The following is a 26676-nucleotide window of genomic DNA, read 5'->3' as shown; positions in this document are numbered from 1 at the left end:
CAAGAAACATCATAATTAAAATGGCAAATTTTAAAGACAAAGAGAGAATCTTAAACGCAGGAAGAGAGAAACAGCAAGTAATATACAAAGGAGCTCCAATAAGACCATCAGCTGATTTCTCAACAGAAACACTATAAGCCAGAAGGGAATGACATGAAATATTCCAAGTAATGAAAAAGGCCTATAACCAGAACTACTCTATCCAGCAAGGCTCTCATTTAAAATGGAAGGTGAAATAAAGAGCTTCCCAAACAAAAGAAGGCTAAAAGAGTGCATCTCCACCAAGCCAGAACTGTTAAGAGATGCTAAAGGGACTGCTATAAAAAGGAGAAGAAAAGAGTCAACAACTAATGAGACTCAGTCATTTTGGCTACTCTCCATTTCTAGAGGGGGTGGGAGAGAGAGAGAGAGAGGAAGAGACAAGTATGTAAAAAATGGCAATGAATAAATACCTATCAATAATAACCTTTAACATAAATGGACTAAATGCTCCAGTCAAAAGACATAGGATAGCTGAATGGATTAGAAAGCATGGCCCACATATATGCTGTCTAAAAGAGACCTGCCTCAGAAAAAATATCTACACAGGTTGAAAGTGAAGAGATGGAAAAACTATTTAAAGAAAAGGAACATGAAAAGAAAACTGGGGTATAATACTTATATCAGACAAAATAGACTCAAAAACAAAAGCTGTAGAAAGGGACAAAGAAGGTCATGACATAATACTTAAAGGAACATCCGATAGCAGGATATAACCCTTTCAACATATATGCATAAACACAGGAGCACCCAAATACATGAAGAAAATATTGAAGAACTTCAAGAAAGATATTGACACCACAGTCATTGTAGGGGGTTTTAGCTCCCCAATGTCAGTGATGAACAGATCTTCCAAACAAAGAATCTGGAAGGATATTGTGGCACTAAACAACACTCTAGATTTCATGGAATTAACTGATGTATCTCTTAGGGCAAGAGAAATAAAGGAGAAAATAAGCAAATGGGAATACGTCAAACCAAAAACTTCTGCACGGCTAAAGAAAACATCATCAAATGAAAAGGGAACATACTCTATGGGAGAACATATTTGTCAATGATACATCCGACAAGGGTTTAATCTCCAAAATAGATAAAGAACTCATATGACTCAACACCAGTAACACAAACAACCCAATTAAAACTGGGTAAAGGATCTGAGTAGACTGCTTCTAGGAGGACATACAGAGGGCCCAAAGACATATGAAAAGATGCTAAACATCACTAGCCATCAGAGAGATACAAATTAAAACCACAATGAGATATCACCTCACACTAGTTGGAAAGGCCGTCATCAGTAAATCAACAAACAAGTGCTGGCGAGGATGTGGAGAAACAGGAATCCTACTGCACTGTTGGTGGGAATAAAGACTGGTGCAGCCACTATGGAAAACAGTATGGAATTTCCTTAAAAAAAATAGAACTGCCTTTTGACCCAGAGATTCCACTGCTGGGAATATACTCTAAGGATCCTGAGTCACCAATTCAAAAGAACTTATGCACCCCTATGTTCATAGCAGCACTATTTACAATAGCCAAGTGCTAGAAACAGCCTAAGTGCCCATCAGTAAATAACTGGATCAAAAAATGTGGTACGTTTACACAATGGAATACTATGCAGCAGAAAGAAAGAAGGAACTCGCACCTTTTGTGACAGAATGGATGGAACTGGAGAATATTATGCTTAGTGAAATAAGTCAGTTGGTGAAAGACAAATACTATATAATCTCACCTATAAGAAGAATCTAATGAACAAAATAAACTAATGAACAAAAAGGAAACATGAAACAGACCTAAATGACCAGAGGGGAAGGGTGAGGGGTATAATGGTGGAGAGAAGGGAAAGGGACTAGACAAAGAACATGTATGAATGGCCCACAGACATGGGCAACGGTGAGAAGATTGACTGTGGGAGCAGGGGTGGGATGGGCAGAGGAGGGCAAAGGGGGAAAATTGGGACAACTGTAATAGAATAACAATAAAAAATGTTTTTCAAAATTAATATTTCAAAAAATTCTGAAAAAAGTACGCCTGATTTGTTTTTTGATGGCACCAGACTGAATGCAATTAGCAGGCAGGATGGAGTCCATGAATAACAGACCTTGAGGTGCATCTCTTTCTGCAAAATTACATCTGAAAATTTTCCTAACCAGAGTGATTTCTACATTCTCCCCACATATTAATTCTCTTCCTCCCTACCTGTTCAGCTAAGAGGTAAACCACACTCTCTTTACATATCTTTTTTTAATAAAAAATAAACTGAGGCTACATTCCTGCATCCTGTTAGCCTAGAGACATAATGTTTCTCAAGCCAAATTCATTATAAATTACCTTTAAAACTTTGGAATGTTAAATAGCCTTTGAAAGAAGATGTGTGGGTCAGATTTATATCAAGTAGAGACATGCTAGTTAAATGCCATAAATACATGCGCATTAGACACTTCTAATGAGTTTCCATGCACTCCTACACCTATTCACACAGATAAAACTGTCTTTCTGAAATGATGTCACTCTGTTCTCCAGGGAAAATTCCAAATTCCTTAAGAGGCCTTATAATGTCTTCAGGGTTTTGTCCCTCCCTCCCTCCCTTTCTATTTTGTTTCCCACCACTCTCAGGTCACCTGAGGAAGAAAATTAAAATATTTTGATCATTTACCTTTGCTAGATGCTATCCTAGGAGTTTCATATCTCTGTTGCTTTTGCAAATGTCCCCCAGTAATCCACCCTTCAGTCTATTGAAATTCATTCTTCCAGTTCAAATTCAGATGACACCTCCGAGAACCTCTGTGATGTTTGACAGTTTCTTCCTTTCTCCTCTCCCTCCTCTCCAAGTTATTGATTTAAATTACTTCTTCCCTTGTGTTCCCATAGCATTTTGTAAGTAAATCTATCATAACCTCTTTATCATTATTTCTCCAGATAGATTGTGACTAGGGATATTACTTAAATTACTTTAAAGACTAAATACATCGTACAGTGTTAAAATTTTATACAGACATATAATTAGTTGAACTAAATGTATGAAGCTAATATATTTATTTAGGAAGTTTTTGTAGTTAGGAATCCTCCATTTCCAATAATGTGACTGTAATGATGTCTTTTAAACCTGATTTTCTAAAGATAGTTACATAGTTCCATGAGGGCGAAGAAAAGGTAGAAATCATTTCATTAGAGGGCATCTGCCAGTCACAACTATTATCTCTATTGATATGCTAGGGAGAAACTGGTCTTCTCCAGTGCACAGAGTATTTATGAATCTCTTTTTTGCATATGCTTAGAAAGAAACTTATCCTAACTTAGTGTGATTTAGTGGCTACATTAAGTCAATATTTTGTTTAGCTCAACCTCAACCATTATGGAGAATGACAGCATTAAATTTAAAAGTATGGTTGAATGTTGAAATCCCTTTGAATAGACTCAAGCTCACTTATAGCCTTAGGAAATGAAAGACCTCAAGTTTTACCACCAAAGACCAATCTTACTGAAGTTATTAATGACTATAACTGTATAATTGTAATTTCCCCTGTAGCTATTTTCATATTTGTTTGAAATAAATAGGTTTCTGAAAATTGCATCACAACAAACACTAATGGAGTTAACGTTGCTGATGTTATTATTACCCAGTGTTCACTCTAAAAATTTCTTCAAAGCTTGACATGCACCATTTCGTTCATTGAAACTTTTAATCTGGTTATCAACCGAAAAGTTACATTTAATTTTCCAGGTATGTGAAAACAATGCAGCTACATGTTCTTACTGTTCAATGACAATAAAAAAGCTTAAATGTCATTAGAGTCTTGTAGAAATGGCATATTTTCCCCTTAAAACTGAACTGTGTATCTCAGCACCAGCTATCCCCAACTGTCACAATCTGTCATGGCTATGTGCATCTGCCACCATCATTGAAGAAATAATGAAATTAAACTTGTGAGTTATCCTTTCCCGGGAAAATTCACTTTCAAAATTTTTATTAATGACAAATGCCAACTAGAAGGTTAGATGCCAATAAATATTTAATTTTGAAAAAGGGATACCTCTTATAAAATGTATTAAGCTTCTCAAGAATAAATCTATTGAATTATTTTTATCAAACGATGAGATTCTGTCAAGCAACTGTTCAAAAGTAGCTGTTTTCCTCCCCCTCTCACTGATGTCCCTTTAATCACCTCTACCTCTTCTTGTCTAGAGAAGTGGCTCTGAATTTGGGGGATGAAGATGTCATTGGCATATGAGTGCTAATGGCAGAGCAAAATTGGCTTGGAAAAAAGTACACCGACAAGTGTACTTTTTAGTGATGAGCAAACCTTATGAATATAAATGATTAGGAAGCATGATATTGGATGGTATTGAAAAAAAAAGTCTTTGCCTTTTCTAAGAAAAATCAGACTTAGAATTTCCCAAGAAAGTTTAACATTAGTTGCAAATGAACTTTGAATGTTTCCAAGAAATATTGAAAGCAGTTATGTTTACCGAAAGAGCTGAAGCAAGAAATTAAAAGATATCTCTAAGTTTGGAAAGAGAATCAGGTTTCTTTTAACTTATTTGGCTTTGATTTTCCTCTTTCAAAATTAGTCTAGTGATAAGATTAGAAGGACGGGAAGACTTATCATACCCTCTGTTGACTTTTAATAATATGAGTTGGCATTAGAAAAAAATGTTTTAAAAAATGAATTTTCAGTTATTTTGGACTATGAAACTACATTGAGGAAAATATCATGTGAAATAATGATCTGTTTCCATTAGATTTTACTTTTAGACAAACCCAATGGGCTGTAAAAATCTGATAGAGGCTTTTGCTCTCACTGCTATTGCATGCAATTCTAGATACAAACTAATGCTGGCAAAGTTAGTAATGACTAAATAGATCACATACACCACACACGCACCGTGTAGTCTACAACCTCAATGAAATTGAGTCAGACAAATTGTGAGAACAACAACTAGATAAAGAAAAACTTCAGTAGGTAAGGTTATTGATTGTTATCGAATTGATGTGTGTTAGATTTTCAGCTCTGACACTACTGATGATGTGATTTTGAGCATTTAACTTCTAATTTTTGTTTCTTCATCTGCAAAATGGAAATAAAAGTAGTATTTGTATTATTAAGGTTATTTTGAGAAATAATTGAGATAAAATATGTAATATACTTAATAAATTCATAGTGAATTCTCTGAATCTTAGCCATAATTTTTGTTGATTATTATGATTATTGTTGTTGTTTGCTGTATAAAATCAGTTATTTTATTTAATTTTTTCTTTATTTATTTAAAAACGCTTCAAAATCAAATCTGAGCTATGGAATTTTAGACTTAAGTACACTCAAAATTTGACAAGTTAAACATAATTGATATGAAATATATTTGTGAGATATAATACTCCATTTTAATTTTTAACACTATCTCTTAATGTGATTTCTATTATTGGATCTGCCAAGCAGTCTTACCCCAAATGGCAGATATCAACTATAAACATAATCTTCTCATGTTGGGATGTATACCTACAGAATTGGCCCAACACAAAAGTCTCCTAATTTTGGTACTTTATTTTTGGTACTTATTTCTCTTAATAAGAAATAAGACTATGGCATGTCCTTAATGATATTTTCTGAAAGCAGCTGGCCACACATGGGTGTGGGATGGGAACTGGTGTGGTACATTTGAAACCTAGGCTTAAGAATCAGAAAGATTATAGGTTTAGTCTTTAATTTATTAGCTGCATGATTTGGGACAATTTACTTATCTTTTCAACTTCAGTTGTAAAATGAGTTATTTATCATATGTATTTCAGAAAATAGTTGTAAATATTAAATGAACCAATGCACATTAAACATTTAGAACAGTCTGGCATCTTCTGAGTGTTAAATAAATAGTAATTATTGTTTTTATAATTTTACTAATTTCATTGATTTGTGGTTGGCTGGTTGTAATAATTTTCATTATTGCTTAAAATGTGATTCTGATGGGGTCATCAGTTTTATAACTTATGCCACACATAGAACGGGCAATAAGTATAACAAATTGAGAAAGTCTGAAGGTTTTTCACCAAAGATATAATTGGGAAAAGAACTTGAGGAGCATGATTTGGTAAGAGAAGTTAGAAATACCATTTTCATAAATGGATGAAAGAAGTGACTGTCTATTACTATTATTACTTAAATTTTGGGGTTTCAATTTTTATAATACGAGCAATTGAAAAATATCTTAGTTCTTTATAGATGAATAATTCTTGATTTTATTTTTACCATTGTGCTATATATAAGAGTTTGTGGCTAATAGACTTAATTTACATACTCTGTAAAGGCAAGAACTTGTGTTTTAAGAATAAGTTAAATCTCCAGTGAATTTCTTGATAAATCTAATTATTCTAATTTTCAATTATCAGTTTTATTGAGAAATGAATGTTCTTCAACTTTAAGAACATTCAAAATGTTAAAGGGTATTTCTTAGATGTCCAGCCAGTAGGGTAATCAGCTGAACTTGGGTCCCGGGAACCAGACCCCCGTGGTTACATGCTTCAACCAAGCAGAACAAGGAACTTAACCTAACTGTTATTCCTTTGAGCAATGACCTATTCCTTTGAGCCATTAATGACCTGGGGAATAGTGGGAAATTTTTGTCTATACAAGCTGTATTTCTGTCAAAGTTCCTGTACCTGAAATGCTTTATAAACCCCCCAATCCCTAAGGTTGGGACTGTCCACCTAAGTCCAGCTTGTGGATGGGTGGGCAGTCACTGGCCAGCTAATAAAGGCTCTTTAAATTCTAATTTGGTTGTCTCAGACCGTTTGGTTCTTGCACTTGCTCCATAACATTTGGAGGCCCCAACGAGATACCCAGCCTTGGCTGGGCACGGGTCGTGAGACAGGCCTGCCGCCAGATCCATCTCAGGGGGAGATCTCTGAGAGGCGTTCTTCAGCCCCGAGTGGGACACTGGCAGGCAGGCGCCCTCCCTATCCTGATTGACTACATAGAGCCGTTCGGATTCCTACCGGTAAGGACTCAGGTAGGGCCACATACACGGAGGGAAAGGCGTATGTGGATGGGCCCAGGGCAGGTGTACAAGGGGAGCCCACAGGAAGGCTGGATGCAGCATTACTTCCAGGGCTCGGGCGAACTACACGACGGTGGGTTCAGCCCATATGTTTTGTGTTCTGTGTTCTGTGTCTTGTTTAGAGTCTGTCTTGTTGCACGTCTTTTCCGAAGTGACATGGGGCAGTCATCATCGTTGTGTTTGTCGTGTTCGCCCCGTCAATGTTTTCTAAAGAATTTCCAGGATTTCCAGAGGTGGGCCTCCTTCTATGAAATGCCTGTCACCACCGGACAATTGCAGACTTTTTTTGAATTGGAATGGCCGACCTTCCCAGGGGTCTTTTGGCCCTCTGATGGGTCTTTTGATCTTTGAATGGCCTACGGGGTCCGCCGGGTTTGTACCGGGAGGCCTGGGCACCCTGACCAAATTCCATACATTCAAGTTTGGATCGACATTTTGGAAGACAAACCTAAGTGGTTAAAAAGCTGTCAGAAGAGGCTGCTGTTTTAGTGGCCTCCAAACCAAAGGATGGCCCCACTTCAGGCCCCCCTCCGGATCTCCTGGACTCACAGGAAAGTCCCCCTCCTGTGAGACCCCCACCATATCCCCGTGCCTCCCCAGATTCGTCTGGGACTGGCAGTGATACGCCTTTCAGTACCCCCCATACCCACTCCGGTCAGGACTACCATCCCCTTCTGATTCAGGGGACGGGCCTGCGCCTCTTTTGCCCTTGTGGGAGGCTTTGGCCCCCGCTGAGGAAACTGGGCACCCCTTCATGGTATATATCCCTTTCTCCACCAGTGATTTATATAATTAGAAGAATCAGAACCCTTCCTTCTCCCAAAACCCCAGGGGCTTGATTTCTTTGTTAGAATCTATCTTCTTCACCCACTGCAATGCCTTTATAAAGCAGTGCTGCCTTTGGTGAGCCCCCTGGGCTTCCTGCAGTCCTGTGTGTCTAGCTGACGTGTGGCAGGACAGCGGCCACAAGCTCCAGTTCAGAGCAATTCCCCGCGCCTTCAGTGGACACTCGGGAGCTGCTGGATGCCCTGACGGCTCAGTCCGGAGTAAGCAAAAGACAGCGGACAGCCTCGGAGGCAGGTGAGTGGCAACACTTTTAGATGGCGGGCTGGGGCCACTGCCATTGAGACTTGGTAAAGCTCTTCTGGTTTGGTTCTGGGTTGTGCTGCCTGTAGCCCACGCTGTTCCTCTAATCTCAGAGGCCTAGGTGGGGTTTGGGTGGAATTGTTTAACCTCTGAGTGAATGTGCGAGTGAATGTTATTTCCTCCTTTTGTGTGACTCCAAGGACTTCGGTCTATGGAGTCTGAGTGGGGTTTAGCCTCATAAGAGGAAAGGCCAAGCGGGAATTTGTTTAGCCTCCTTTGGGAGCTCTCAGCCTGTGTTTGTGCTGTGAGGGGGGAATTGCTTCCATGCCTTGCATTCCTGCTCTTAATTGTAATACAAATTAAGTGCATGTTTGTAGCAATCACCTCAGCCAACATAAGGGAACATGAAAACCAAGGCGGTCAATATAGGCAGTGCATTTCATTGTTACAGAAAAGCCTAGGACTCCCTGTACTGTCTCCCACTGCCTTGTAGCCCTGGCCAGCTGGCGACCAACTGGGCAGAGGCACTGGGAACAGACAGTACAGAGTGATCAGGCCCCTTAAAATCTCCCCAGAGAAATTGCTTTCCTCCGCAGGTAACTTCTAGCAATTCAATTTGCATCTGAATACTCCCTGCTGGAGCTGCAAGGAGGGGCAAAGTTAAATTTGCTAGCCAGGTGGCCATCTAATCCCCTTGCTACAGGTTACAGAAACAGCAGGATGTCTGGGAGACAGGGAGAGAGGAAAAAAGTGACACTTAAAACTCAGGCTGCTTTTCTTCAAAATGGTGCAAGCGGCAGCAGTGGCAGCTTGGCTGCCAATCAACAACACCTCTAAAGCTGTAACTAAAGGGCCCTCAATCTCCTTGCTGCTTCAGCAGAGGGGACATGCCTATATCTTAAGGAAAAGTGTTGTTACATATGAATAAAACTAATGTCCATTCTAAACATCCTTTTCAATAGGAAAGGAAAAGAAATAATCACGTGGGCTGCTATAAAAATATGAAAAAGCAAACATCCTCCCAGTCAGGGAATTGTCCCGGCCTAACAAAAGTTTCCCAGTATAGACCCTGAATAGAATAACAGGCCGAAGAATAGGGTTCAAATAGGAAACCTTAAAAGCCTCATCATCAGGGGAATCAAGGAGTCCATATCCCAACCACAGAATGTCTCCAAGGCATTCAAAATACAGCTCCATCAGCATTCCTACAGAAGCTCAGGGACTGAATAAGAAAGTATTCTGGTCTAAATCCAAAGAATGCTGTAGGACAGGGACTCTTAAAAGTCACTGTTGTAATAGAAACTGGCCAAATATTTGTAAAAAATTGCAAAAGGTAAATAAATGGGTCAAATAGAACAATTGAAAAACTCCTCAGGAGAGCTCAAAAGTGTAAGTTAAAAAAGAAGCAGGAACTTCAAAAAGCTGCAAAATATCTCTGCAAATCTAGAAACTTTTAGCTGCCAAATACTAGGTTTAAGTATAGTCTTTCACCGTATAGAAAAGAACAAATATTAAAAGAATGTTATAGTTAAATCTAAAAAAGTAAAGCATATTTAAAAAGTTTATTTTATAAATGTTGCAAAAAGTCTATAAAAAGTCATAATAAAAAAAAAAAAAAGAGTTATGGAAGTTTTAACCCTAGGAAAAGGGAACCTCAGCTGCTTGTGTTCTGATTTTATAAAAGCATACCTTCATCTATTTTGTTGTGGAACCAATAAGACCTAGAAAAGGTTGTCTGTAAACCAGTTGGCAAAAATTCCTCTTGCCACACAGGACCCAGGAAGGGGTCATTCAGGGCTGCTAAGTGCTCCAGCCTGGGCAAGTGAACATGTCTGCCAAGGGCATGTCTCTCTAGGAGACCAGTGGACATACTGGAGAGAGAAGGCCTAGCTATCTGTGTTTTGAATTATTGCTCTGTTTATGCTCTGAAAGGAAAAATTAAGGTTTCCCAGGGAAATTTAAAACTTCACATAAAAAGAAGGGAACCAGAAAAAATAGAAAACATAAAAATAAAGGTTTGTGAAAACTATATACAAAGTTTGTTAAAAGTTTATAAAAGTTATAAAAAATTGTATGGTTTTAGCAACAGAAAGTATAATGAAAAAAGTGCAGTTTTAAAAGACAAGGATTTTCCTTCATGCTTTTATATTTTTCTCCTTACCTGAACTCTCCAGTATTTATCATTCTAAAGAAGTAAAAAGTGATATAAGGTTCCTTTGCATAAAACTAATAAACCAGTTGATAATAGTGGTTTTTGTCAGCAGAGGCTTTGACTAGGATGTCATACCTGAAGAAGGCATGCTTAGGCTCTGGCTGTTACCAGAAAGCCCTAAAGAACTAAACTTGACTTTTAAAGCTAAGAAAAGCCAAGAAGGAAAAAGCCTGGCACCTTGGTTAGTTGTGCGGTTCATAGCAATCTTTCCAGGGAAGAAACGAAGGTTGCTTTCCTGAAAGATGCCTAGAAGGAGCCTTAAGACACAATGAAAAATCCAAAATACTTAGAAAAGCAAGTGTTTACAGGCAAGGCTGAATGGCAGGTACACGGCTCAGCTTCTGTGCCCTGACGGGCAAACTAAAGGTCAACATAAAAGTTCCCTAAGTAAATGCCAATAAAGTAAACTTAAAAATCATGTGTAATCAATCATTGCTCTTGTGTTTATGCAAATAAACAGGCTAAATTACAACTGGACTTACTGCAGTCCCTTTACTGACAAGGAGGGTAATCTTAAGGAGAAAAATCATGACTCAAGGAAAATCACAATGCTCAGTAATAAATTATAAACTAGTACAGCTAACTGTCTATAAAGTTTGTTTTCATTTAAAAGTTAAGCCAGGTCTGTGACATTACCAGAAATGCTTAATTTACAGGTAAGAAGAATGTCAAGTGCCTTACAACTAAATGTCTTCCCAATAAGACAGAATCTTAAATTTAGAGACTGGTTTGTGAATTGTGTTGTGTAAATTAACATGTGTGTTCTTTCTGTTTTCATAGGGCATAAGCCTATAATCTCATTACCTGAGTGATTGTCTGTACATATAGGCCTCATTCAAGAAGCCCTTCTGCATTGCTGCCTCTTAAGACTCAACGGTTTGGCTGAACTAAGTGGTTGGGTTGGTAAAGTATAGGGTAGTCTATAGGCTTCATTTTGAAACTGGTTTCTCTCTTTTCTATCCTAATAGCTTGGACAAAAGAGGCCCAAAGGTCTGAGAGGGGGGAAATCCTAAAATATTCCTCTCAGCCCTAGCTAAGTATAGTGGGTAAAAGGGTTTTGGACAGGTGTGACATGCTCTGCACACCTTCCTCCAGAAAAGCCACTTATTTTCCTAATGTGGGACATTGAAAAATTAATCCCTTTTGTCATGGTAGTTGTAGGTTAAATTATGTCTTTCAACCCTGTTGCCAGAACACGACAAGAGTGCCAACTTGTCCAGCAGTGCCAGCCCTTGGAAATGGAGCATACTGCTGCCCAGGAACAGCTAACTGACCTGGACTCTGAAAAATCCTTCCCCATGTGGGAAGGCCACCCTCCCCTCTACCCCCACTCTTATTAGAAGTTCCTAGACTCAAGGGGAGGTGGGACGATGACCATGTTCAGCTTGAAGCAACTAGAAAAGCACGAGACCGTCGCCCATTGTCCTCTATAAAATAAAGGGTCTTAAGTCTAAAAAGGGGAGTTATACAGGGCTTCATTCCATAAGGGCCTAGAAAAGTTTTGGTCCTAAGGTCACAATATCGCCCTTTAAACACCCAGGACTCAAGGATTTGAATCCCCAAATAAAATCAGTGGGGAATATTAAAGGGTATTTCTTAGATGTCCAGCCAGTAGGGTAATCAGCTGAACTTGGGTCCCAGACTCAGGACCCCCGCGGTTGCATGCTTCAACCAAACAGAACAAGGAACTTGACCTAACTGTTATTCCTTTGGGCAGTGACCTATTCCTTTGAGCAATGACTTGGGGAATAGCAATGACCTATTCCTTTGAGCAATGACCTGGGGAATAGTGGGGAATTTTTGTCTATACAAGCTGTATTTCTGTCCAAGTTTTTGCACCTGCAGGAACAAGAATGCACTTGAAATGCTTTATAAACCCCCCAATCCCTAAGGTCGGGGCTGTCCACCTAAGTCCAGCTTGTGGACAGGTGGGCAGTCGCTGACCAGCTAATAAAGGCTCTTTAAATTCTAATTTGGTTGTCTCCAACTGTTTGGTTCTCGCACTTGCTTCATAACACAAAATACCTTGTTTTTGGATGAATAGAACATCTTAAGGGAAATTTAAAATATATATAGAGAGAACATTATGTTTGAATAAGGTAAAAGTTGTATTGTGGTACTGATTATGACATGGAGCCACAAGAGTAGAACTGGCCATGGTAAATCAAAGACTTTTGTGCTCTCAGGTCTCAGGTTTGTGGTGTAAATGCAGGCTTACTGTCTTAAGAAGCATCACTTTCACTCTGAAGCCTTTAAACTAAAAATTATTCTTTGAGTTATTCCAAGCACTTCTGCAACTTGGAAAAACAGACTTGGTTTGTGGGAACATTGGTCACAGTTCTGAAAAGATGCCATTTGTTGATTTCTGATCTCTCCTTTGTTCATGTTTACTGTATGATCTTCCCGAGGCAAAGCCTGTGATTCTGCAGGCACAGGTCTCTTTCTGTTGCAGCCATCTTTTCAGTTATGTCAAACGCCTGGAGTTCCGGAACCCTCACAACTTCCTTCAGTGACATACTTTGTTTGTTTGTTTCTGAAATGTGAAGCTTTAGGACCAAATTGTTAAAAAGCATCAGGATTTCCAATTATTTCAAGTAGATTTATTGGATTTCAGAACTCACAGCATGACTCTGAAGGATACTATTATATGTTTTATACATAAATAATAACTTTATGATATAGACATTACTATTGAATATTTAGAGAACCATTGTTAATTTTAAAACTAGCAATTTACTCATTAAATAAAGTGCATCAGGCTGACTTGAATAAAAACACTTGGACAACCAGAAAAAAGAAAAAAGAATGGCATTTGTGAACTGAGGCACTGACGTAGGTAACTTTAGGATTTAAGTGAGTGCAGCATAGTTAATGACAATTACTGCCACTGCAGCTGGAAAAACAACAGCTATAATTATCACATTAGATATTATGTAGTGAAGAGATAAACAGAAAGTAGTTTTATCTCTGGACAGCTTCTCTCTCATCCCTCTCCCCTTTTCCCATCTCTATCCTTATCTATCATCTATCTATCAATCAATCATCTAATATCTGTCTATTTATACAGACTGTGAATAGTGGGACAGACTCAAGGCAAGGACTGATAGTGTCAAATTTGAATTATATATATTTAGTATGACTCCTTTTCACTTCCTTTCTACAGGTCTGCCCATACATAGCCATACATTGTGAAAGGTTAAAATTCTAAATATGTGCTATCCTTCCAGGAAAATGAGGGGAGCAATGGTCAAATTATTCCCAGAATTTTTATATTAAAAAATACTCTACCAATACTGTATTTTCAGGAGCTAGACTATCCTATGATATCTGTATATTACAAAATTAAGCCTTTACTTAAAGGGAAATCATAAATTTATTATTAGAAACCATACACTTGTTTGAATAGCTTTGGCACTCCTGTCATTTCTGATGCTTTGTAGCTCCTAGAATCCATGTGTACTTACTGGATGGAGCTTTCAATGCGGGTGATAGTGAGGAAAGCAGCAAGGTTTGCTGTGTAAGATGAGATGACAATCAAAGCAAATAGCCACCAAGCCCCCATCATCATCCGGGTAGCCAGAGTTGTGTAAGGGACCTCCCCACCTATGGAAAGAAGCAATGAGAATAAAGAACATCAACAAGTATTTATTGAGAATTCTGAAGTCACACACATTCAAAACCAAGTTAATTCTTAAGTAGTGATAAGTCTTTGTACCTAACACAACACATCTCTGTATTTTGCTTATGTTCATTTATATTTAACTCTCTTTTATGAGACTATGTGAGACCCAGTCAAAAAGAAGTATGATAAACATTTATTATAATATGTTTAAATAATATTTCTTCCACCTTTTTGTTCAACCCTAAAATTAATTGTGCTCTTATGAAACCACAGATATATATTTTATTTCCAAGAGCTTAATTATTCACTAGTTAGGTGATATGAATACTATTAAGCTTCTGTTTAATACAACTTTTTCATATTTCTAGTTCAATAGGTAACACAGAAGATTATTTTTTTGTTCAAGTCCCTAGAATCACAGGTTAGTAATGATCTTGGAATCACACATATCACTGTTGGCTTTTGCATCACGACATGTTTTGTTTTCCTAATTGACTAATCACTCATTACAATCTTGCTGCAGAATCTTTCTCTCCATCTCCTGAATGTTGTAGTTCCCTTGGGCTTGGTCTCTAGATTGCTTCTGTTTTCTGTCTAACCTCCATTCCAGTGAATCCCAAGTTTCTTACTTTGACTATTATCCACAGTATACTTTGAAAGCTCTCAGATTTATGTTTCAAGCTCCACTCTTTCTAGAAAGCTATAGATAAATCTACATTATTTCCACTTGGAATCTAATGGACATTTCAGACTTACCACATTTAAAACACAACACTTTATTTTCACTCCTAAATTAACACCCTGGTCCACACTTTCTCAGGGAATTGCACTACCCTTCTCTCTATTTCTCAGATCAACTACTTAGGAATTTTCCATCCCAGTAGCATCCCCACCAGTACTAAGTCGGCACTTTTACTATCAAACTGCATACCAAATCTTACCCCATCTCATCACTTCCAGTGCTATCTATCACCTCTTCTTTGACTGTACTGCTAAACCACTTACATGGTTTACCTGTTTATATCTTGGGCACTACCAATCCTAATTCTATCACCATGGTGCCCTGCAAAAATGAGAATGAGATCTCAATATTCTCCTGATCAAAACCTCAAGTGGTTTCCATCACTCTTGGAAAAAAAAAAATCAGAAATCTCTACTGAACATACACCAGTGCCTACAAGACCTAATATCAGGTCAACTTCCTGACCTTATCTCTTTCCTTAACTCTTAACCCACTCTCTTGATAAGCTTCATGCAATTTCTTCTATGCTGGTTCTGTTCTAGGGCCCTTGCACTTGCAATTTTTTTATGCCAGAAATTCTCTATTTAATTTAAAAATTACTTTTCTCTTTAATTTATTCAAGTTTTTGCTCAGATGATACTTCTTCACAAACACTTTATTGCCACTCTATAGAAAATAACTCACCAAACCCCGTACTCTTAGTCTCCTTATCTTTTTAAAAATTATAATTTATCATGCTTTATATATTTTTGTTTATTTTTATCCCTTATATTATAGTTTCTGATAGAGAAACAGTTCCTGTCCATATTTAGTGGGTAAATATTTGTTGAATGAATATATGTTTTATATAAAATTAATAGTCCATATAGAAGAAATTAGGCTATGCTAATACAAAAAATAAATCAAGGAGATATAATATTAGATTTGCCTAGGTTCATCAATATGTGTATGATTTAACAGGACCCAATTAATTATAATATCAGATTTTTATGCCAATCATGATTTCTCACTGTGTAATATCTACATTTTCAGTGTAGTCCAAATATACCTTTTGGTTATATCCTGAGCTATTTTCCTGATGTAATAGACTTAGAACAGGCTAACCTCTGATATCTGATACACATTTTTCAAAAGAAGTTATAATGCATTTCAGATACTCTTTTCTGCAAAGCAAATATTCACACAACTTTTAAAAGATAAAAGTGAAAGAAAATATTTTTAAATCTACATGGTGACTTCCTGGATAAAATGACTAATTCAAAAAATAAAATTTGAACAAGATGATAGCTAAAGACTGAAAGATGTTAATATGCATAACAAAAATGGGACAAGAAATTAATGACTGTAAAAGTTAACTAAAAGTTTGTTTCATAAAGCCTTCAACCTTTAACAGAGTTATCACACATATGAAAGAACATTTATTGAGGTTTCTTCAACTATGGTATATAATCTACACCTCAGGTAATTCAAATATTCCTGTAGAATCTAAATAAAATGATAATTTTATTTGATATCTGCACTTAGAAATCAAATTCTAAAGGTAACGGGAATCTTGACTTCCAATTTTGGTAATTCTAAACAATCCTTCTACTGACAGCAAATAGAAAATTTGAATATATAATGCATTTGAGAGCTAAAGAGGCAGTAAAAAATTAGAAGACCAAGATCTTAAAGAAAAAAGTAACCCGATGGAACTAGAGAGAATTATACTTAGTGAAATAAGCCAGGCAAAGAAAGAAAAATACCATATGATATCACCTAATACAGGAAACTAAAGAACAACACAAACAAAGGAACTAAATAGAACAAAGAGCAGAAAATCAGTCAATGGGGGGAGGGGAGAGGGAGAGAAGGGGGATAAGTAAGGGAAGGGTTTAGTCAAAGAACCCGTATAAATGACTCATTGACATGGACAATGGGGAGGGATATGATTGCGGGAGAGGGGGTGGGTTGGATGGGGGAGAGAAATTGGAGGAAAAGGGGACACCTGTAATTGAAAAACCAAAAATAAAAAAAAATAAAAAAAAAGAAAATATTGTTATGAGCAATGTCTGAGATTTTACAGCCTATGTTTTCTTCTTGGATTTTTATGTTTTCCAGTGTAACATTTAAGTCTTTAATCTATTTGGAATTTATTCTTGTGTATTGGCATAAGGAGGTGGTCTGGTTTCATTTTTCTACACGTATCTGTCCGATTTTCCCAACACCATTTATTGAATAAACTATGTTTAGTGCATTGCACGTGCTTGCTTCCTCTGTTGCATATTAATTAACTGTAAAAGTGTAGGTTTATTTCTAGGCTCTCTATTCTGTTCCATTGATCTATGTGTCTGTTTTTATGCCAGTACCATGATATTTTGATTATGATGGCCTTATTATTATTTAGGTAGCATGATTCCTCCAACATTGTTCTTTCTCAGGATCGTTGTTACTATATGGGGCCTTTTGTGGTTCCACATAAATCTTTGAAATAAAAATTTGTTCTAGTTCTGTGAAAAAAAAGAAAAAAAGAAAAAAGTAACCCATAAATGTGACCTGATATTTAGAACTACTTTTCCCAGAGGGATAAAGGCCAGTTTAACATGAGGAAGCCAAGAGACCGAGAAGCTGAGCAATGCTCTTGAAAGCTTTCAAAGGTTAAGGGGCTATAAAAAATAAGGCCAGGGAATTGCCAAATGGAAATAGGACTGTGAATATCAGAAAATCCACATATGCTTGGATATCAATAATCACAAGTCTATTAAACTACAGATAAAAAAAAAGAAATCACAATAGAAATAAAAATATTTCAAACTTCATAATAATAAAAATACTCCATACCAAAACTTCATAAATTTTAGTAGCTGATGGAATGTCACTGAATTTGTATTTAGAGGGAAATTCATAGCCTATAATGTATAAGAAAAGAAGACTGAAAATGAATGAGCTCATCAATTTCAAGTTTTAAAAAAATCAAAGTCAACCAAAAGAACATAGAAGCAAGAAAAAAATAAATATAAGAGCAAACTTAATAAATTAGACAAAAATACAATAGACAAGGTTGATCTAACAGAAGTTTAGTCACTTGAAAAGTCCTATTAAAAGCTATTAACATTGATCATAAAAATAAGTAAAGGCAAAAAAATACAATAATAAGAATAAAAAGGTCACTGTGTTTACAGATGTTAGACATTAGAAGGATAAAAATTGGAAGTTCTTATGTATAAATTTTTTCCAGTTAATTGAAAATTGAGATGATGTGGCCAAATTCCTAGAAAAATTGTCACCAACAGAAATAGAATACTTGAATGATCTTACAACTTTTAAAGACTTTGAATTCATAATTAAAATGTACCCATTAAAAAACTCAAAGCCAATGGCCTTACTGGAAAAATCTAACAAATGTTTTAGTAAAATTAACTCTAATTTTACACACTGCTTCATACATTTTATGGAGAAGGCACAACTTTGATAATAAAATTTGAGAAATCATTCTAAGAAAGGAAAATCACAGGTGAATATTTCATATGATTGTAGACAGAAAAGACTTAAAATAAATTAGCAAAGTGAAAATTGCAATAAATAAATAAGCATGTTAGGTTTATTATACGAAAGCAAGAGTTGGTTTGGCATTCAAAAAATAACCACTGAAATTTACTACATTAAGATTACAAAGGAATAAAATAACAGATAAAAGTCAATATACAGTCTTAAAATAAGAATAAAAACCTAGAAATAAGTAAGCAAAGTAGAAATAAAAGAACAGTTTTCAGTCTCACACATGTTTTCAGAAAACCTACAGCAAACACCATACTTATTAGTGAAATAAGTATCTTTAAAAATTGCCTAAAGGCTACAAGCTGTTACCATTTCTATTTAATTGAAGGTACTAAACAATGTGGTGCAACAAGACAAAATATAATTTTAAATACTTAAAACTTGTAAAGAATAAAATAAAAGTTAGGAATTAAAGATGATATGAATATGTATCTAGAAAATCCAAGCAATATAAGATAAATTACTAAAATTAAGTTAGTTATTAGTTTACTATGGTACAATGTTCAAAAAATTTTCAGATATGTATATACCTGCAACGAACTCAATAAATGGAATTAAAAATTTTATTACTTGCAATTAAAATATCAAATGCCAGAGAAAAGTGATGTGAAATGCCTCTACATTAAAATCTATAAAACTACTTTGAGTGAAATAAAAAAAGGTTAACTAAATAAAAAATATATCATGTCTACTGATTAAAAGATACAGTATTATAAAGATATACATTCTTCTCTGATTGATCTATAGATTCAGGTCTTTTGTGTGAGGAAGAGAGAAAAAGGAAGTGAGAGAGAGAGATAGAGAAGTTGAATGTAAAATTTCTATAAAATTGGAAAAGGACAAAAATAGCCAAGACAATGTCCAAGAAAAAGAAAACAACTGGTTCTCACTTACTGTAGCTTTAGACAAAATCAATGAAAATTACCCATGTGTATCTTAACACCTGATTTACTCCCTGTTGGCACTGCAGTAATGTACAGCAAGAGGTCTCTTCAATAAGTACTAATAGATCAATTTGGATATATATGAAAAATAACTTGTCTTATAATTTATATATAAAAATAAATAGCAAATGTGTTATAGATATCAATATAAAATATAAACAATAAAACTAGAAATTAATGTGAAATAATGTATCCATTATATCCACAAGAATATTTGAACAAAGCAAAAAAATGCATTAGCACAAAGAAAATGTTGATAAATTTCATTGTAGTGATACTTAATATTTCAAAAGACACATTAAGAGAGTAAAAATACAAGCCACAGTAGAAGATATTTGCAGTATATATATATATATATTTAACAAGAATCATCAATATATATTAATAATGTCTATAAAATAGACAATCATTAGAAAAATGGGCAAGAGACTTTATAAAAGATAACCAAAAGGCCAACAAATATGTAAAAAGGTGGAAATCTCATTGGTGACTGAGAATATACAAACTAAGAAAAATTTAATATCACTACATAGCCACTAGAATGATTGAAATAAGGAAATAGACAATAGCAAGCATTGTTAGGGATGTGGAGCTCCTAGAATGCTTGTACCTTGTTGTTTGGGCTGTAAGTTTACTTAATCACATTGATAAACAATAGACAGCATTTTAAAAACTATTATATGCATATTTTAAGACTCAGCAATTACACTTTTAGGTACGTACCCTAAAGAAAAATATATGTACCAATGACATACACAGGAATGTTCATAGAAACATTATTCATAATAGCCCAAAATAGCCTAAACATTCTTGAAGAGTAGAATGTATAAATAAATTGTGGTATATTCATATAATAGAATATTATACAGCAATGAAGATGAGCAGTTTTAATTTGTATATAACACCCTAAATGGATTTCAGAAACTAAATGTTGAGTACAAGAATACACACTGTATGATAGTTTTACAAAAATAGGCAATATGAATAGTAGTGCTGATAATCCCTTGAGTGGTTACCTTTGGGGTTAGAGAATAATGGTTGAGACAGGGCCATGGATGCTGTGTCACTGGGAATGTTCCATCTTTCCCTAGGTTATATTGACACAGGTGTTCTATTGCTCGGAATTCATTGAGCTACACATTTACATCATATGCATTTTTCTATATGTAAATAATATTTTACAATTTAAAAAACAAAATAAAATTAGAAAGCAGAGAGAGGGGTGAGTTTAATAGAGATTTTTTTTCTCTATTTTTTTCTTTGTGTGCACATTTGAAAAATAAAACATTTTCATAGATTCAGGATGCCAGAGGAGACAATCAGGTAAAAGATAAAAATTATCTGCTAAATAAAAAACACAACCCCTCTTTCCTAAGGCATGGTAGAAATTAGGCTGGTAATTCCTGATACATCAGGGTGCTCAAAGGTAGGAGCCCAGAGATGGGTGTTTTGATTCCTAGAGTGCCTGGTGAGTGTGAAGCCTCCCAATATTACTCTGTAGAAGCATGTGAAATTTATATTTTCCAAAGTGACCCCTCTATTATAAAGAAAATACTCCTGACACAGATTTGTATTTTGATGTAACTGGTTTGCCACATCAGAAATATGTCAGCCTTGCTATTGTATATATCATCTTGTTTATAAAAGTTGTTAAAGAAATAAAATAATGTTTTTTCCCTCAAGCAAGATTGTGAACCTTGTTAATTTCACCCTATTCTGGCCACAATTTGTTGCACTAAGTCTTATTCTGTGTGAGTATATATACATCTTGTGTTTGCCTGAAAACATGAAGAGTAATTAATTGTTTAAAAGTCTACTATTTGGCTGTTTGATACATCAGCTTTTCATAAATTTACAAACCCACAAAGTGTGTGTTATATAATTTGGACTGTGAAACTTTTATAAAATATGAATAAAAATAGGACAGAAATTATTACCTTTCTGTATAAACATTCTTTTTTCAAGAATCAGATCCTTATTGGAAATAGATTACTAGAAAAATGGCTAAAAACTCATAGCAAATAAAAAGATTTCCAATATTAGAGATGATTAAATATGTTCAATTAAGCTGGTCATTTGGAGTGTCAATAAATATTAGAATGTTTCACATTTACAAAATAACAAATTAGAAAATATGAAGAAGTAAATTGTTGGACACTTGTCATTCTAAGTCAGTGCTCTATATTTAAGGATGGTAGAGAATCTAAATATCTCTGAAAAGCTTAAGGTATGTCAGTCATATTTATGTACTAATCTAGTCTTTGAAGCTCATCTATAAAAAGTCAAATTGAGAGAATAACTGTGGCCAGATTTGTAAATGTTCTGTTTGTTTGTTTGTTTTGGTGGAGCATTCAGAGGTATAAGGAGGGGGATGTCAGCCACATATATGGTTTGCCATTGCCATGTGTAAGGTAGGGCAGATTTCTATAACGTGGCATGTATCATTGGTACAACAGAGGGCTTTAGGTGGTAGGGAGAAATAACATCAAATCATATTGTGTTATGTTGAGAAAGTTGTCCCATTTACAATTATCTTTAAGTATTATTTTATAGCAAGAACAAAGCCTCAGTTTGGTTATACTAAGTCTCATTAAGATTATGAATCTATTTTTATAAAGCAAAGGCAAATCTCATATTCCCCTTGGCAGGCAACAGAAGCTAATTAGAATGATTAATGTTTCATTTATATCATACAGATATTATAGTTGTTATCTACTACAAAGGCTATGGCTTTTATGTACATATTAACAAACACAATCTTTATTAACAAGAACTCATCCCTTCTAAAATGGCAGTTTCAAACATTCCACACTTCTATGACATCTACTTTTGAGCTTCCTTTCTCTATCAAATCTGGAGTCCCAAGAAGATCTATCTAAGATTTGTTGACCCTGCTGCCTTTTCACAATCCTTCTCTACCTGCTTAGATATACTTCCCTCTTATCCAGCTTAAATTCAGTGATTTGTTAAAATCAATTCATTGCATTTATCTTGAACTCCTGTGAAAGCAGCTGCATTGAAATAGAAGCTCCTATAAGTGCAACATTAAGAACATATGGATGAGCAACACATATAGTGTTTACTGTTAGTACCCACCATGAATGGTTAATTCTTATTTCTCCAAGGATAGCGGCAGTGGTGGTATTTAGACTCACTTGCTGCAAATCTTTCCCTAGGTATCATTTAATCAAGACTATATTTTTCTCCTGTATTAACTGCTTTGTATTCAATTACACAGGAAACAAGATCACAGAATGAATAAGTTGCACTACATTTATTAAGAGTAACTTGACATATATAAACTCTATTGAGGCAGATGAATAAATCTTTCAGAATATTAATTAGCAAAGTTCATTTTCATGAAACTAGTTAACTCATCTTAAATTGGTAAATGTCCTCTTTTAAAGATTCTGAAATGACATTGAAATCAGAAGCTCTTTTCTACTTTTCAGAAGTTTTTTTGGAACTTCTGGTCAAGATGACGGCACAGGTAAACATGACTCCACTCCTCGTACAACCATAACAAAGTTAAAACTAAAATATGGAACAACCATCACTCAGAATTGTCAGAATTTCAATTGAATGGAAGTTTGACAACTATGAAATTAAAGAAACCACATTGTTCAAGATTGGTAGAAGGGGTGGAAACATGGAATGGGCAGGACCCACACTCATGTGTGGGAGATAACAATTCGGGAGGGATATCTCAGGAGTGAGAAGTCCCAGCACCATACAAGGTTCCCCAGCCCAGGGTTCCGGTGCCAGGATGGTAAGTCCCCAGAACTTCTGGCTGCAAAAAGCAGTGGGGACTGAGTTGGTGGAAAAAACTTCCTCTTGAAGAACCCACACACAGACTTACTCAGACTCACTCCCTCTGAGATCCAGCACCAATGTAGCAGCTTGAAAAGCACCAGTGGCATACAGGGAGAAAGTGAAGTGGCTGGCATTACAGTGAGAGTAGGGGAATAGCCTTCTCCCAGACAGAGAGGGGGGCCACTGTCCCTTTTCTGACCCCTCCTGCCACAGATCCTCATAGTTGGCAGGCTGGTGCCATATCTGAGACTCCATCAACTTGACCTGGTTACCACTGTTTACTGCACTCTGGAGATTCCCAGAGACTCAGTCTCACCAACTTACAGACCTACCCAAGATGCTTTTCCATATTAATGGCTGGTCTTGCCTCATGCTACATAACTCCCTATATCCTATCACATAAACAACAGCTGGCCTCAGTGATGCCCCTGTCCCTGTACCTCTTGCTAAGTGGTCTCAGGCCTGGCACTAGCAACAACAACTTAAATTCACAGCGAGGCCTGGAAATTTCCAAGCCCAGCACAAGTAGCAGCCATCTCAGATTATTTTATAGCACAGGCAGAGTAGCCTGGGTGAAATAAAGGTAGGGGGCTGACCTTGGCCTGCACTACCTGGGAAACCCCAGGGCCTGTGCACCCAGTGGACAGCTACAGAGCACGACAGAGCACCACCACCTGCCCCTGCACAGCTGATTGTCCACGGAGGGTGGAGGTTGGTGGTCAGTGGTCACAGCCAGTTCTTCCAGCTGACAGGCCTGAGTAAATCTCTCCCATTGACCTGCCAACAGCAATCAAGGCTCAACTATAAGAGGAGGGTGTCCTCACCCCACATGTACGGTACTTCTTCAGTACCCATCTTGGGTGGCAGGGGAGGTTGTTTCCTGCAGGATACCTACTACATTAGGTCACCCTACCAAGACAGGGAGTCATAACAGCTATACCTACTACATAGAAACAAACACAGGGAGGCTGCTAAAACTATCAGACAAAGAAACATGGCCCATGAAAGAACAGATCATGACTCCCCAAAAAGAACTAAATAAAATGGAAATAAGCAATATATCATATGCAGAGTTCAAAACACTGGTTATAAGGATGCTCAAGGAACTTAGAACCTCAACAACATAAAAAAAGATCCAGTCAGAAACAAAGGATACACTAATTGAAACAAAGAACAATTTACAGAGAAATAACAGTAGAGTGGATGAAACTGAGAATCACATCAATGACTTGCAAAATAAGCAATCAAAAAAAAAACAACAACAACAACAAAAAAAAACCTAGCAATCAGAACAACAAGAAGAAAAAAGAATTTAAAAAAATGAGGATAGTGTAAGTAGGCTCTAGGACAACTTCAAGCAGTCCAACACTCTCATCAAAGTGGTGCCAGAATGAGAAGAGAAAGTGCAAGAAATTGGAAATCTATTTGAAAAAATAATGAAATAAAAAAAAACAACCCTCCATAATTTGGTGAAGGAAACAGATGTGCAGGTCCAGGAAACACAGAGAGTCCCAAATAAGATGGATGTAAAGAGGCCTACTCCAAGACACATCATAATTATAATGCCAAAGGTTAAAGATAAAGAGAGAATCTTAAAGGCAGCGAGATAAAAATGAATAGTTACCTACAGGGGAGTTCTCATAATACTGTCAGCTGATTTCTCAAAAGAAACTTTGTAGGCAAGAAGGGACTGGCCAAAAAATATTCAAAGTCATAAAAAGCAGGGACCTACAGCCAGGATTGCTCTACCCAGCAAAGGGCAGATAAAGAGTTTACCAAATGAGACAAAACCAAAGAAGTTAATCATCACCAAACCAACATTATACAAAATGTTAAAGGGACTTATTTAAGAAAAAGAAGAAGCTCAAAACTATGAACAATAAAATGGCAATAAATACATTTCTATCAACAATTGAATCTAAAAAACAAACTGAGCAAAGAAAGAGGCATCATCATGGATACAGAAAACATTTTGATGGCTGTCAGATGGGAGGGGTTGTGTGGAAATGGGTGAAGAGGTGGAGGGATTAGAAGTACAAATAAATAGTTAAAGAAAAGCCATGCAGTATAGGAAATGGAGTAGCTAAAGAACCTGTGCATGACCCATGGGCATGAACAGTGGTGTGGGGCATGCTTGAGGGAGTAGGGAATGCTGGGTGGAGTGGAGAAAAAGGGGAAAAATTGGGACAACTCTAATAGCACAATCAATAAAACTTAATTTAAAAAATAAGTTTTTTTTTAATAAAAATCTTTCTAAATGTTTGAAATTGACCAGTTTAGTTGGAAGGCAATGGTAGTGTCTATAGCTCTTTGTTGAAATTTCCACTAATTGATAGGTCAGTATTTTATGGTATTAATAGTTAATGAGAGGCGTTTTAGCACAAAGCACAATGGATCAGAGTGCCACATATCTTCATTGAATTTGCTACCATTTTTATTTGCAACAAAAATGTATTTGCTTACCTCTTTTTTTTCCCTTTCCCAATATCTATCAAAAGAACCCCTGTAAATTTCAATGGTAAAAGTAAGACTTTGCATTTTCATAGACATGCTAGTAGATGTTTTGCTTTGTAATACTCAAGCATGTAAGTTCAAGGTTTTGGTAAAAGATTAAAGTGAATGATATACAAAATTTTTCTATCAGATATTACTACTAACATATTTGAGATTTTAGTATTTTAATTTCAAAAGGGGGCAAGATATCCTAACAAAGCCCTCAAAATCTTCAGAAAGTTTTCAGGAGGTTTGGTTCAGGGATGCCTTGCAATTTTTAAAATCAATTTACATGTCATCCTTTTGTTTTTATCATCTCTGCCATATGTGGTGTTTAATAACTTATTTATTGATACTTTCGGTTATTGGTTCCATTTTCAACATAGCAAGATACATCAAACCCTATCTGTTCATCCAAAAATAAAAAATAAAAATAAAAATATCCACAGTACATAGTTTAAAGAAGGAAAATATATTGTGTATTTAAATATATCCAAATACAATCTAATGGAGGCCTAAAAAATTATTCTTTTTTCTTTTTGCACTATTTTCCTTGTTACCTACTGATGTCACCACAGATCTGGCAATGAGAATGAGGGCTGGAAGGTGCTCCCAGAGGAAATGTCTGGATGACTACTCGTTTATCAAACAGCATGAAGCAGGACTGCAGTTGAGTCAGGCCTGCCACTCTGAAGTGATGTACGAGCTTTTAATGTTTTAAAATAATTATAGCAAAGCCTAAGCCACTATTTAAAACTACTCTATAAATCCTAGTGCCGTTACAACCCATTTGTCATGAAATCAATCAGTTGTTCAAAGGAAAATTGCACCCATTTTGCCAGTCCCAGAGACATGAAAGTTCAAAGGGTAAACAACAGTTGCCAACAGGAATCAAAAGTGAAATAGATCACAAAGTGAAGTTTTTAATTACTTCTGGAATTTCTGAAACTGGTTCTTCTTTAAAAAACTTATTTATTTGTTTGTTTATTTATTTCTAGAGAAGGGGGAAAGGAAGGAGAGAGAGAGAAGGAGAGAAACACCAATTGATTGCCTCTTATATGTACCCCAACTGGCATGGAACCTGCAACCTAGGCAGGTGACCTAATTGGGAATCAATCAGAGACCTTTTGTTTTGCAGGAT

The 26676-nt window shown here is 36.1% G+C and overlaps 1 protein-coding gene across 1 annotated transcript in view; it reads right to left on the bottom strand.

The window, feature by feature from the left end:
• LOC150019284 (glutamate receptor ionotropic, delta-2) overlaps positions 1–26676 on the bottom strand; it is a 388160-nt gene that overhangs the window by 280317 nt on the left and 81167 nt on the right. Inside the window, exon 4 of the mRNA XM_090267947.1 lies at positions 13849–13987. Within this exon, the coding sequence (XP_090124073.1) occupies positions 13849–13987 (139 nt within the window). The remainder of the gene's footprint in view (positions 1–13848; positions 13988–26676) is intronic.

The sequence above is a fragment of the Furipterus horrens genome, unplaced genomic scaffold, assembly GCF_987537825.1.
Source record: "Furipterus horrens unplaced genomic scaffold, mFurHor1.1.pri manual_scaffold_2, whole genome shotgun sequence".
Classification (NCBI taxonomy): Eukaryota; Metazoa; Chordata; class Mammalia; order Chiroptera; family Furipteridae; genus Furipterus; species Furipterus horrens.
This window is presented reverse-complemented; position numbering and strand designations above follow the sequence as displayed.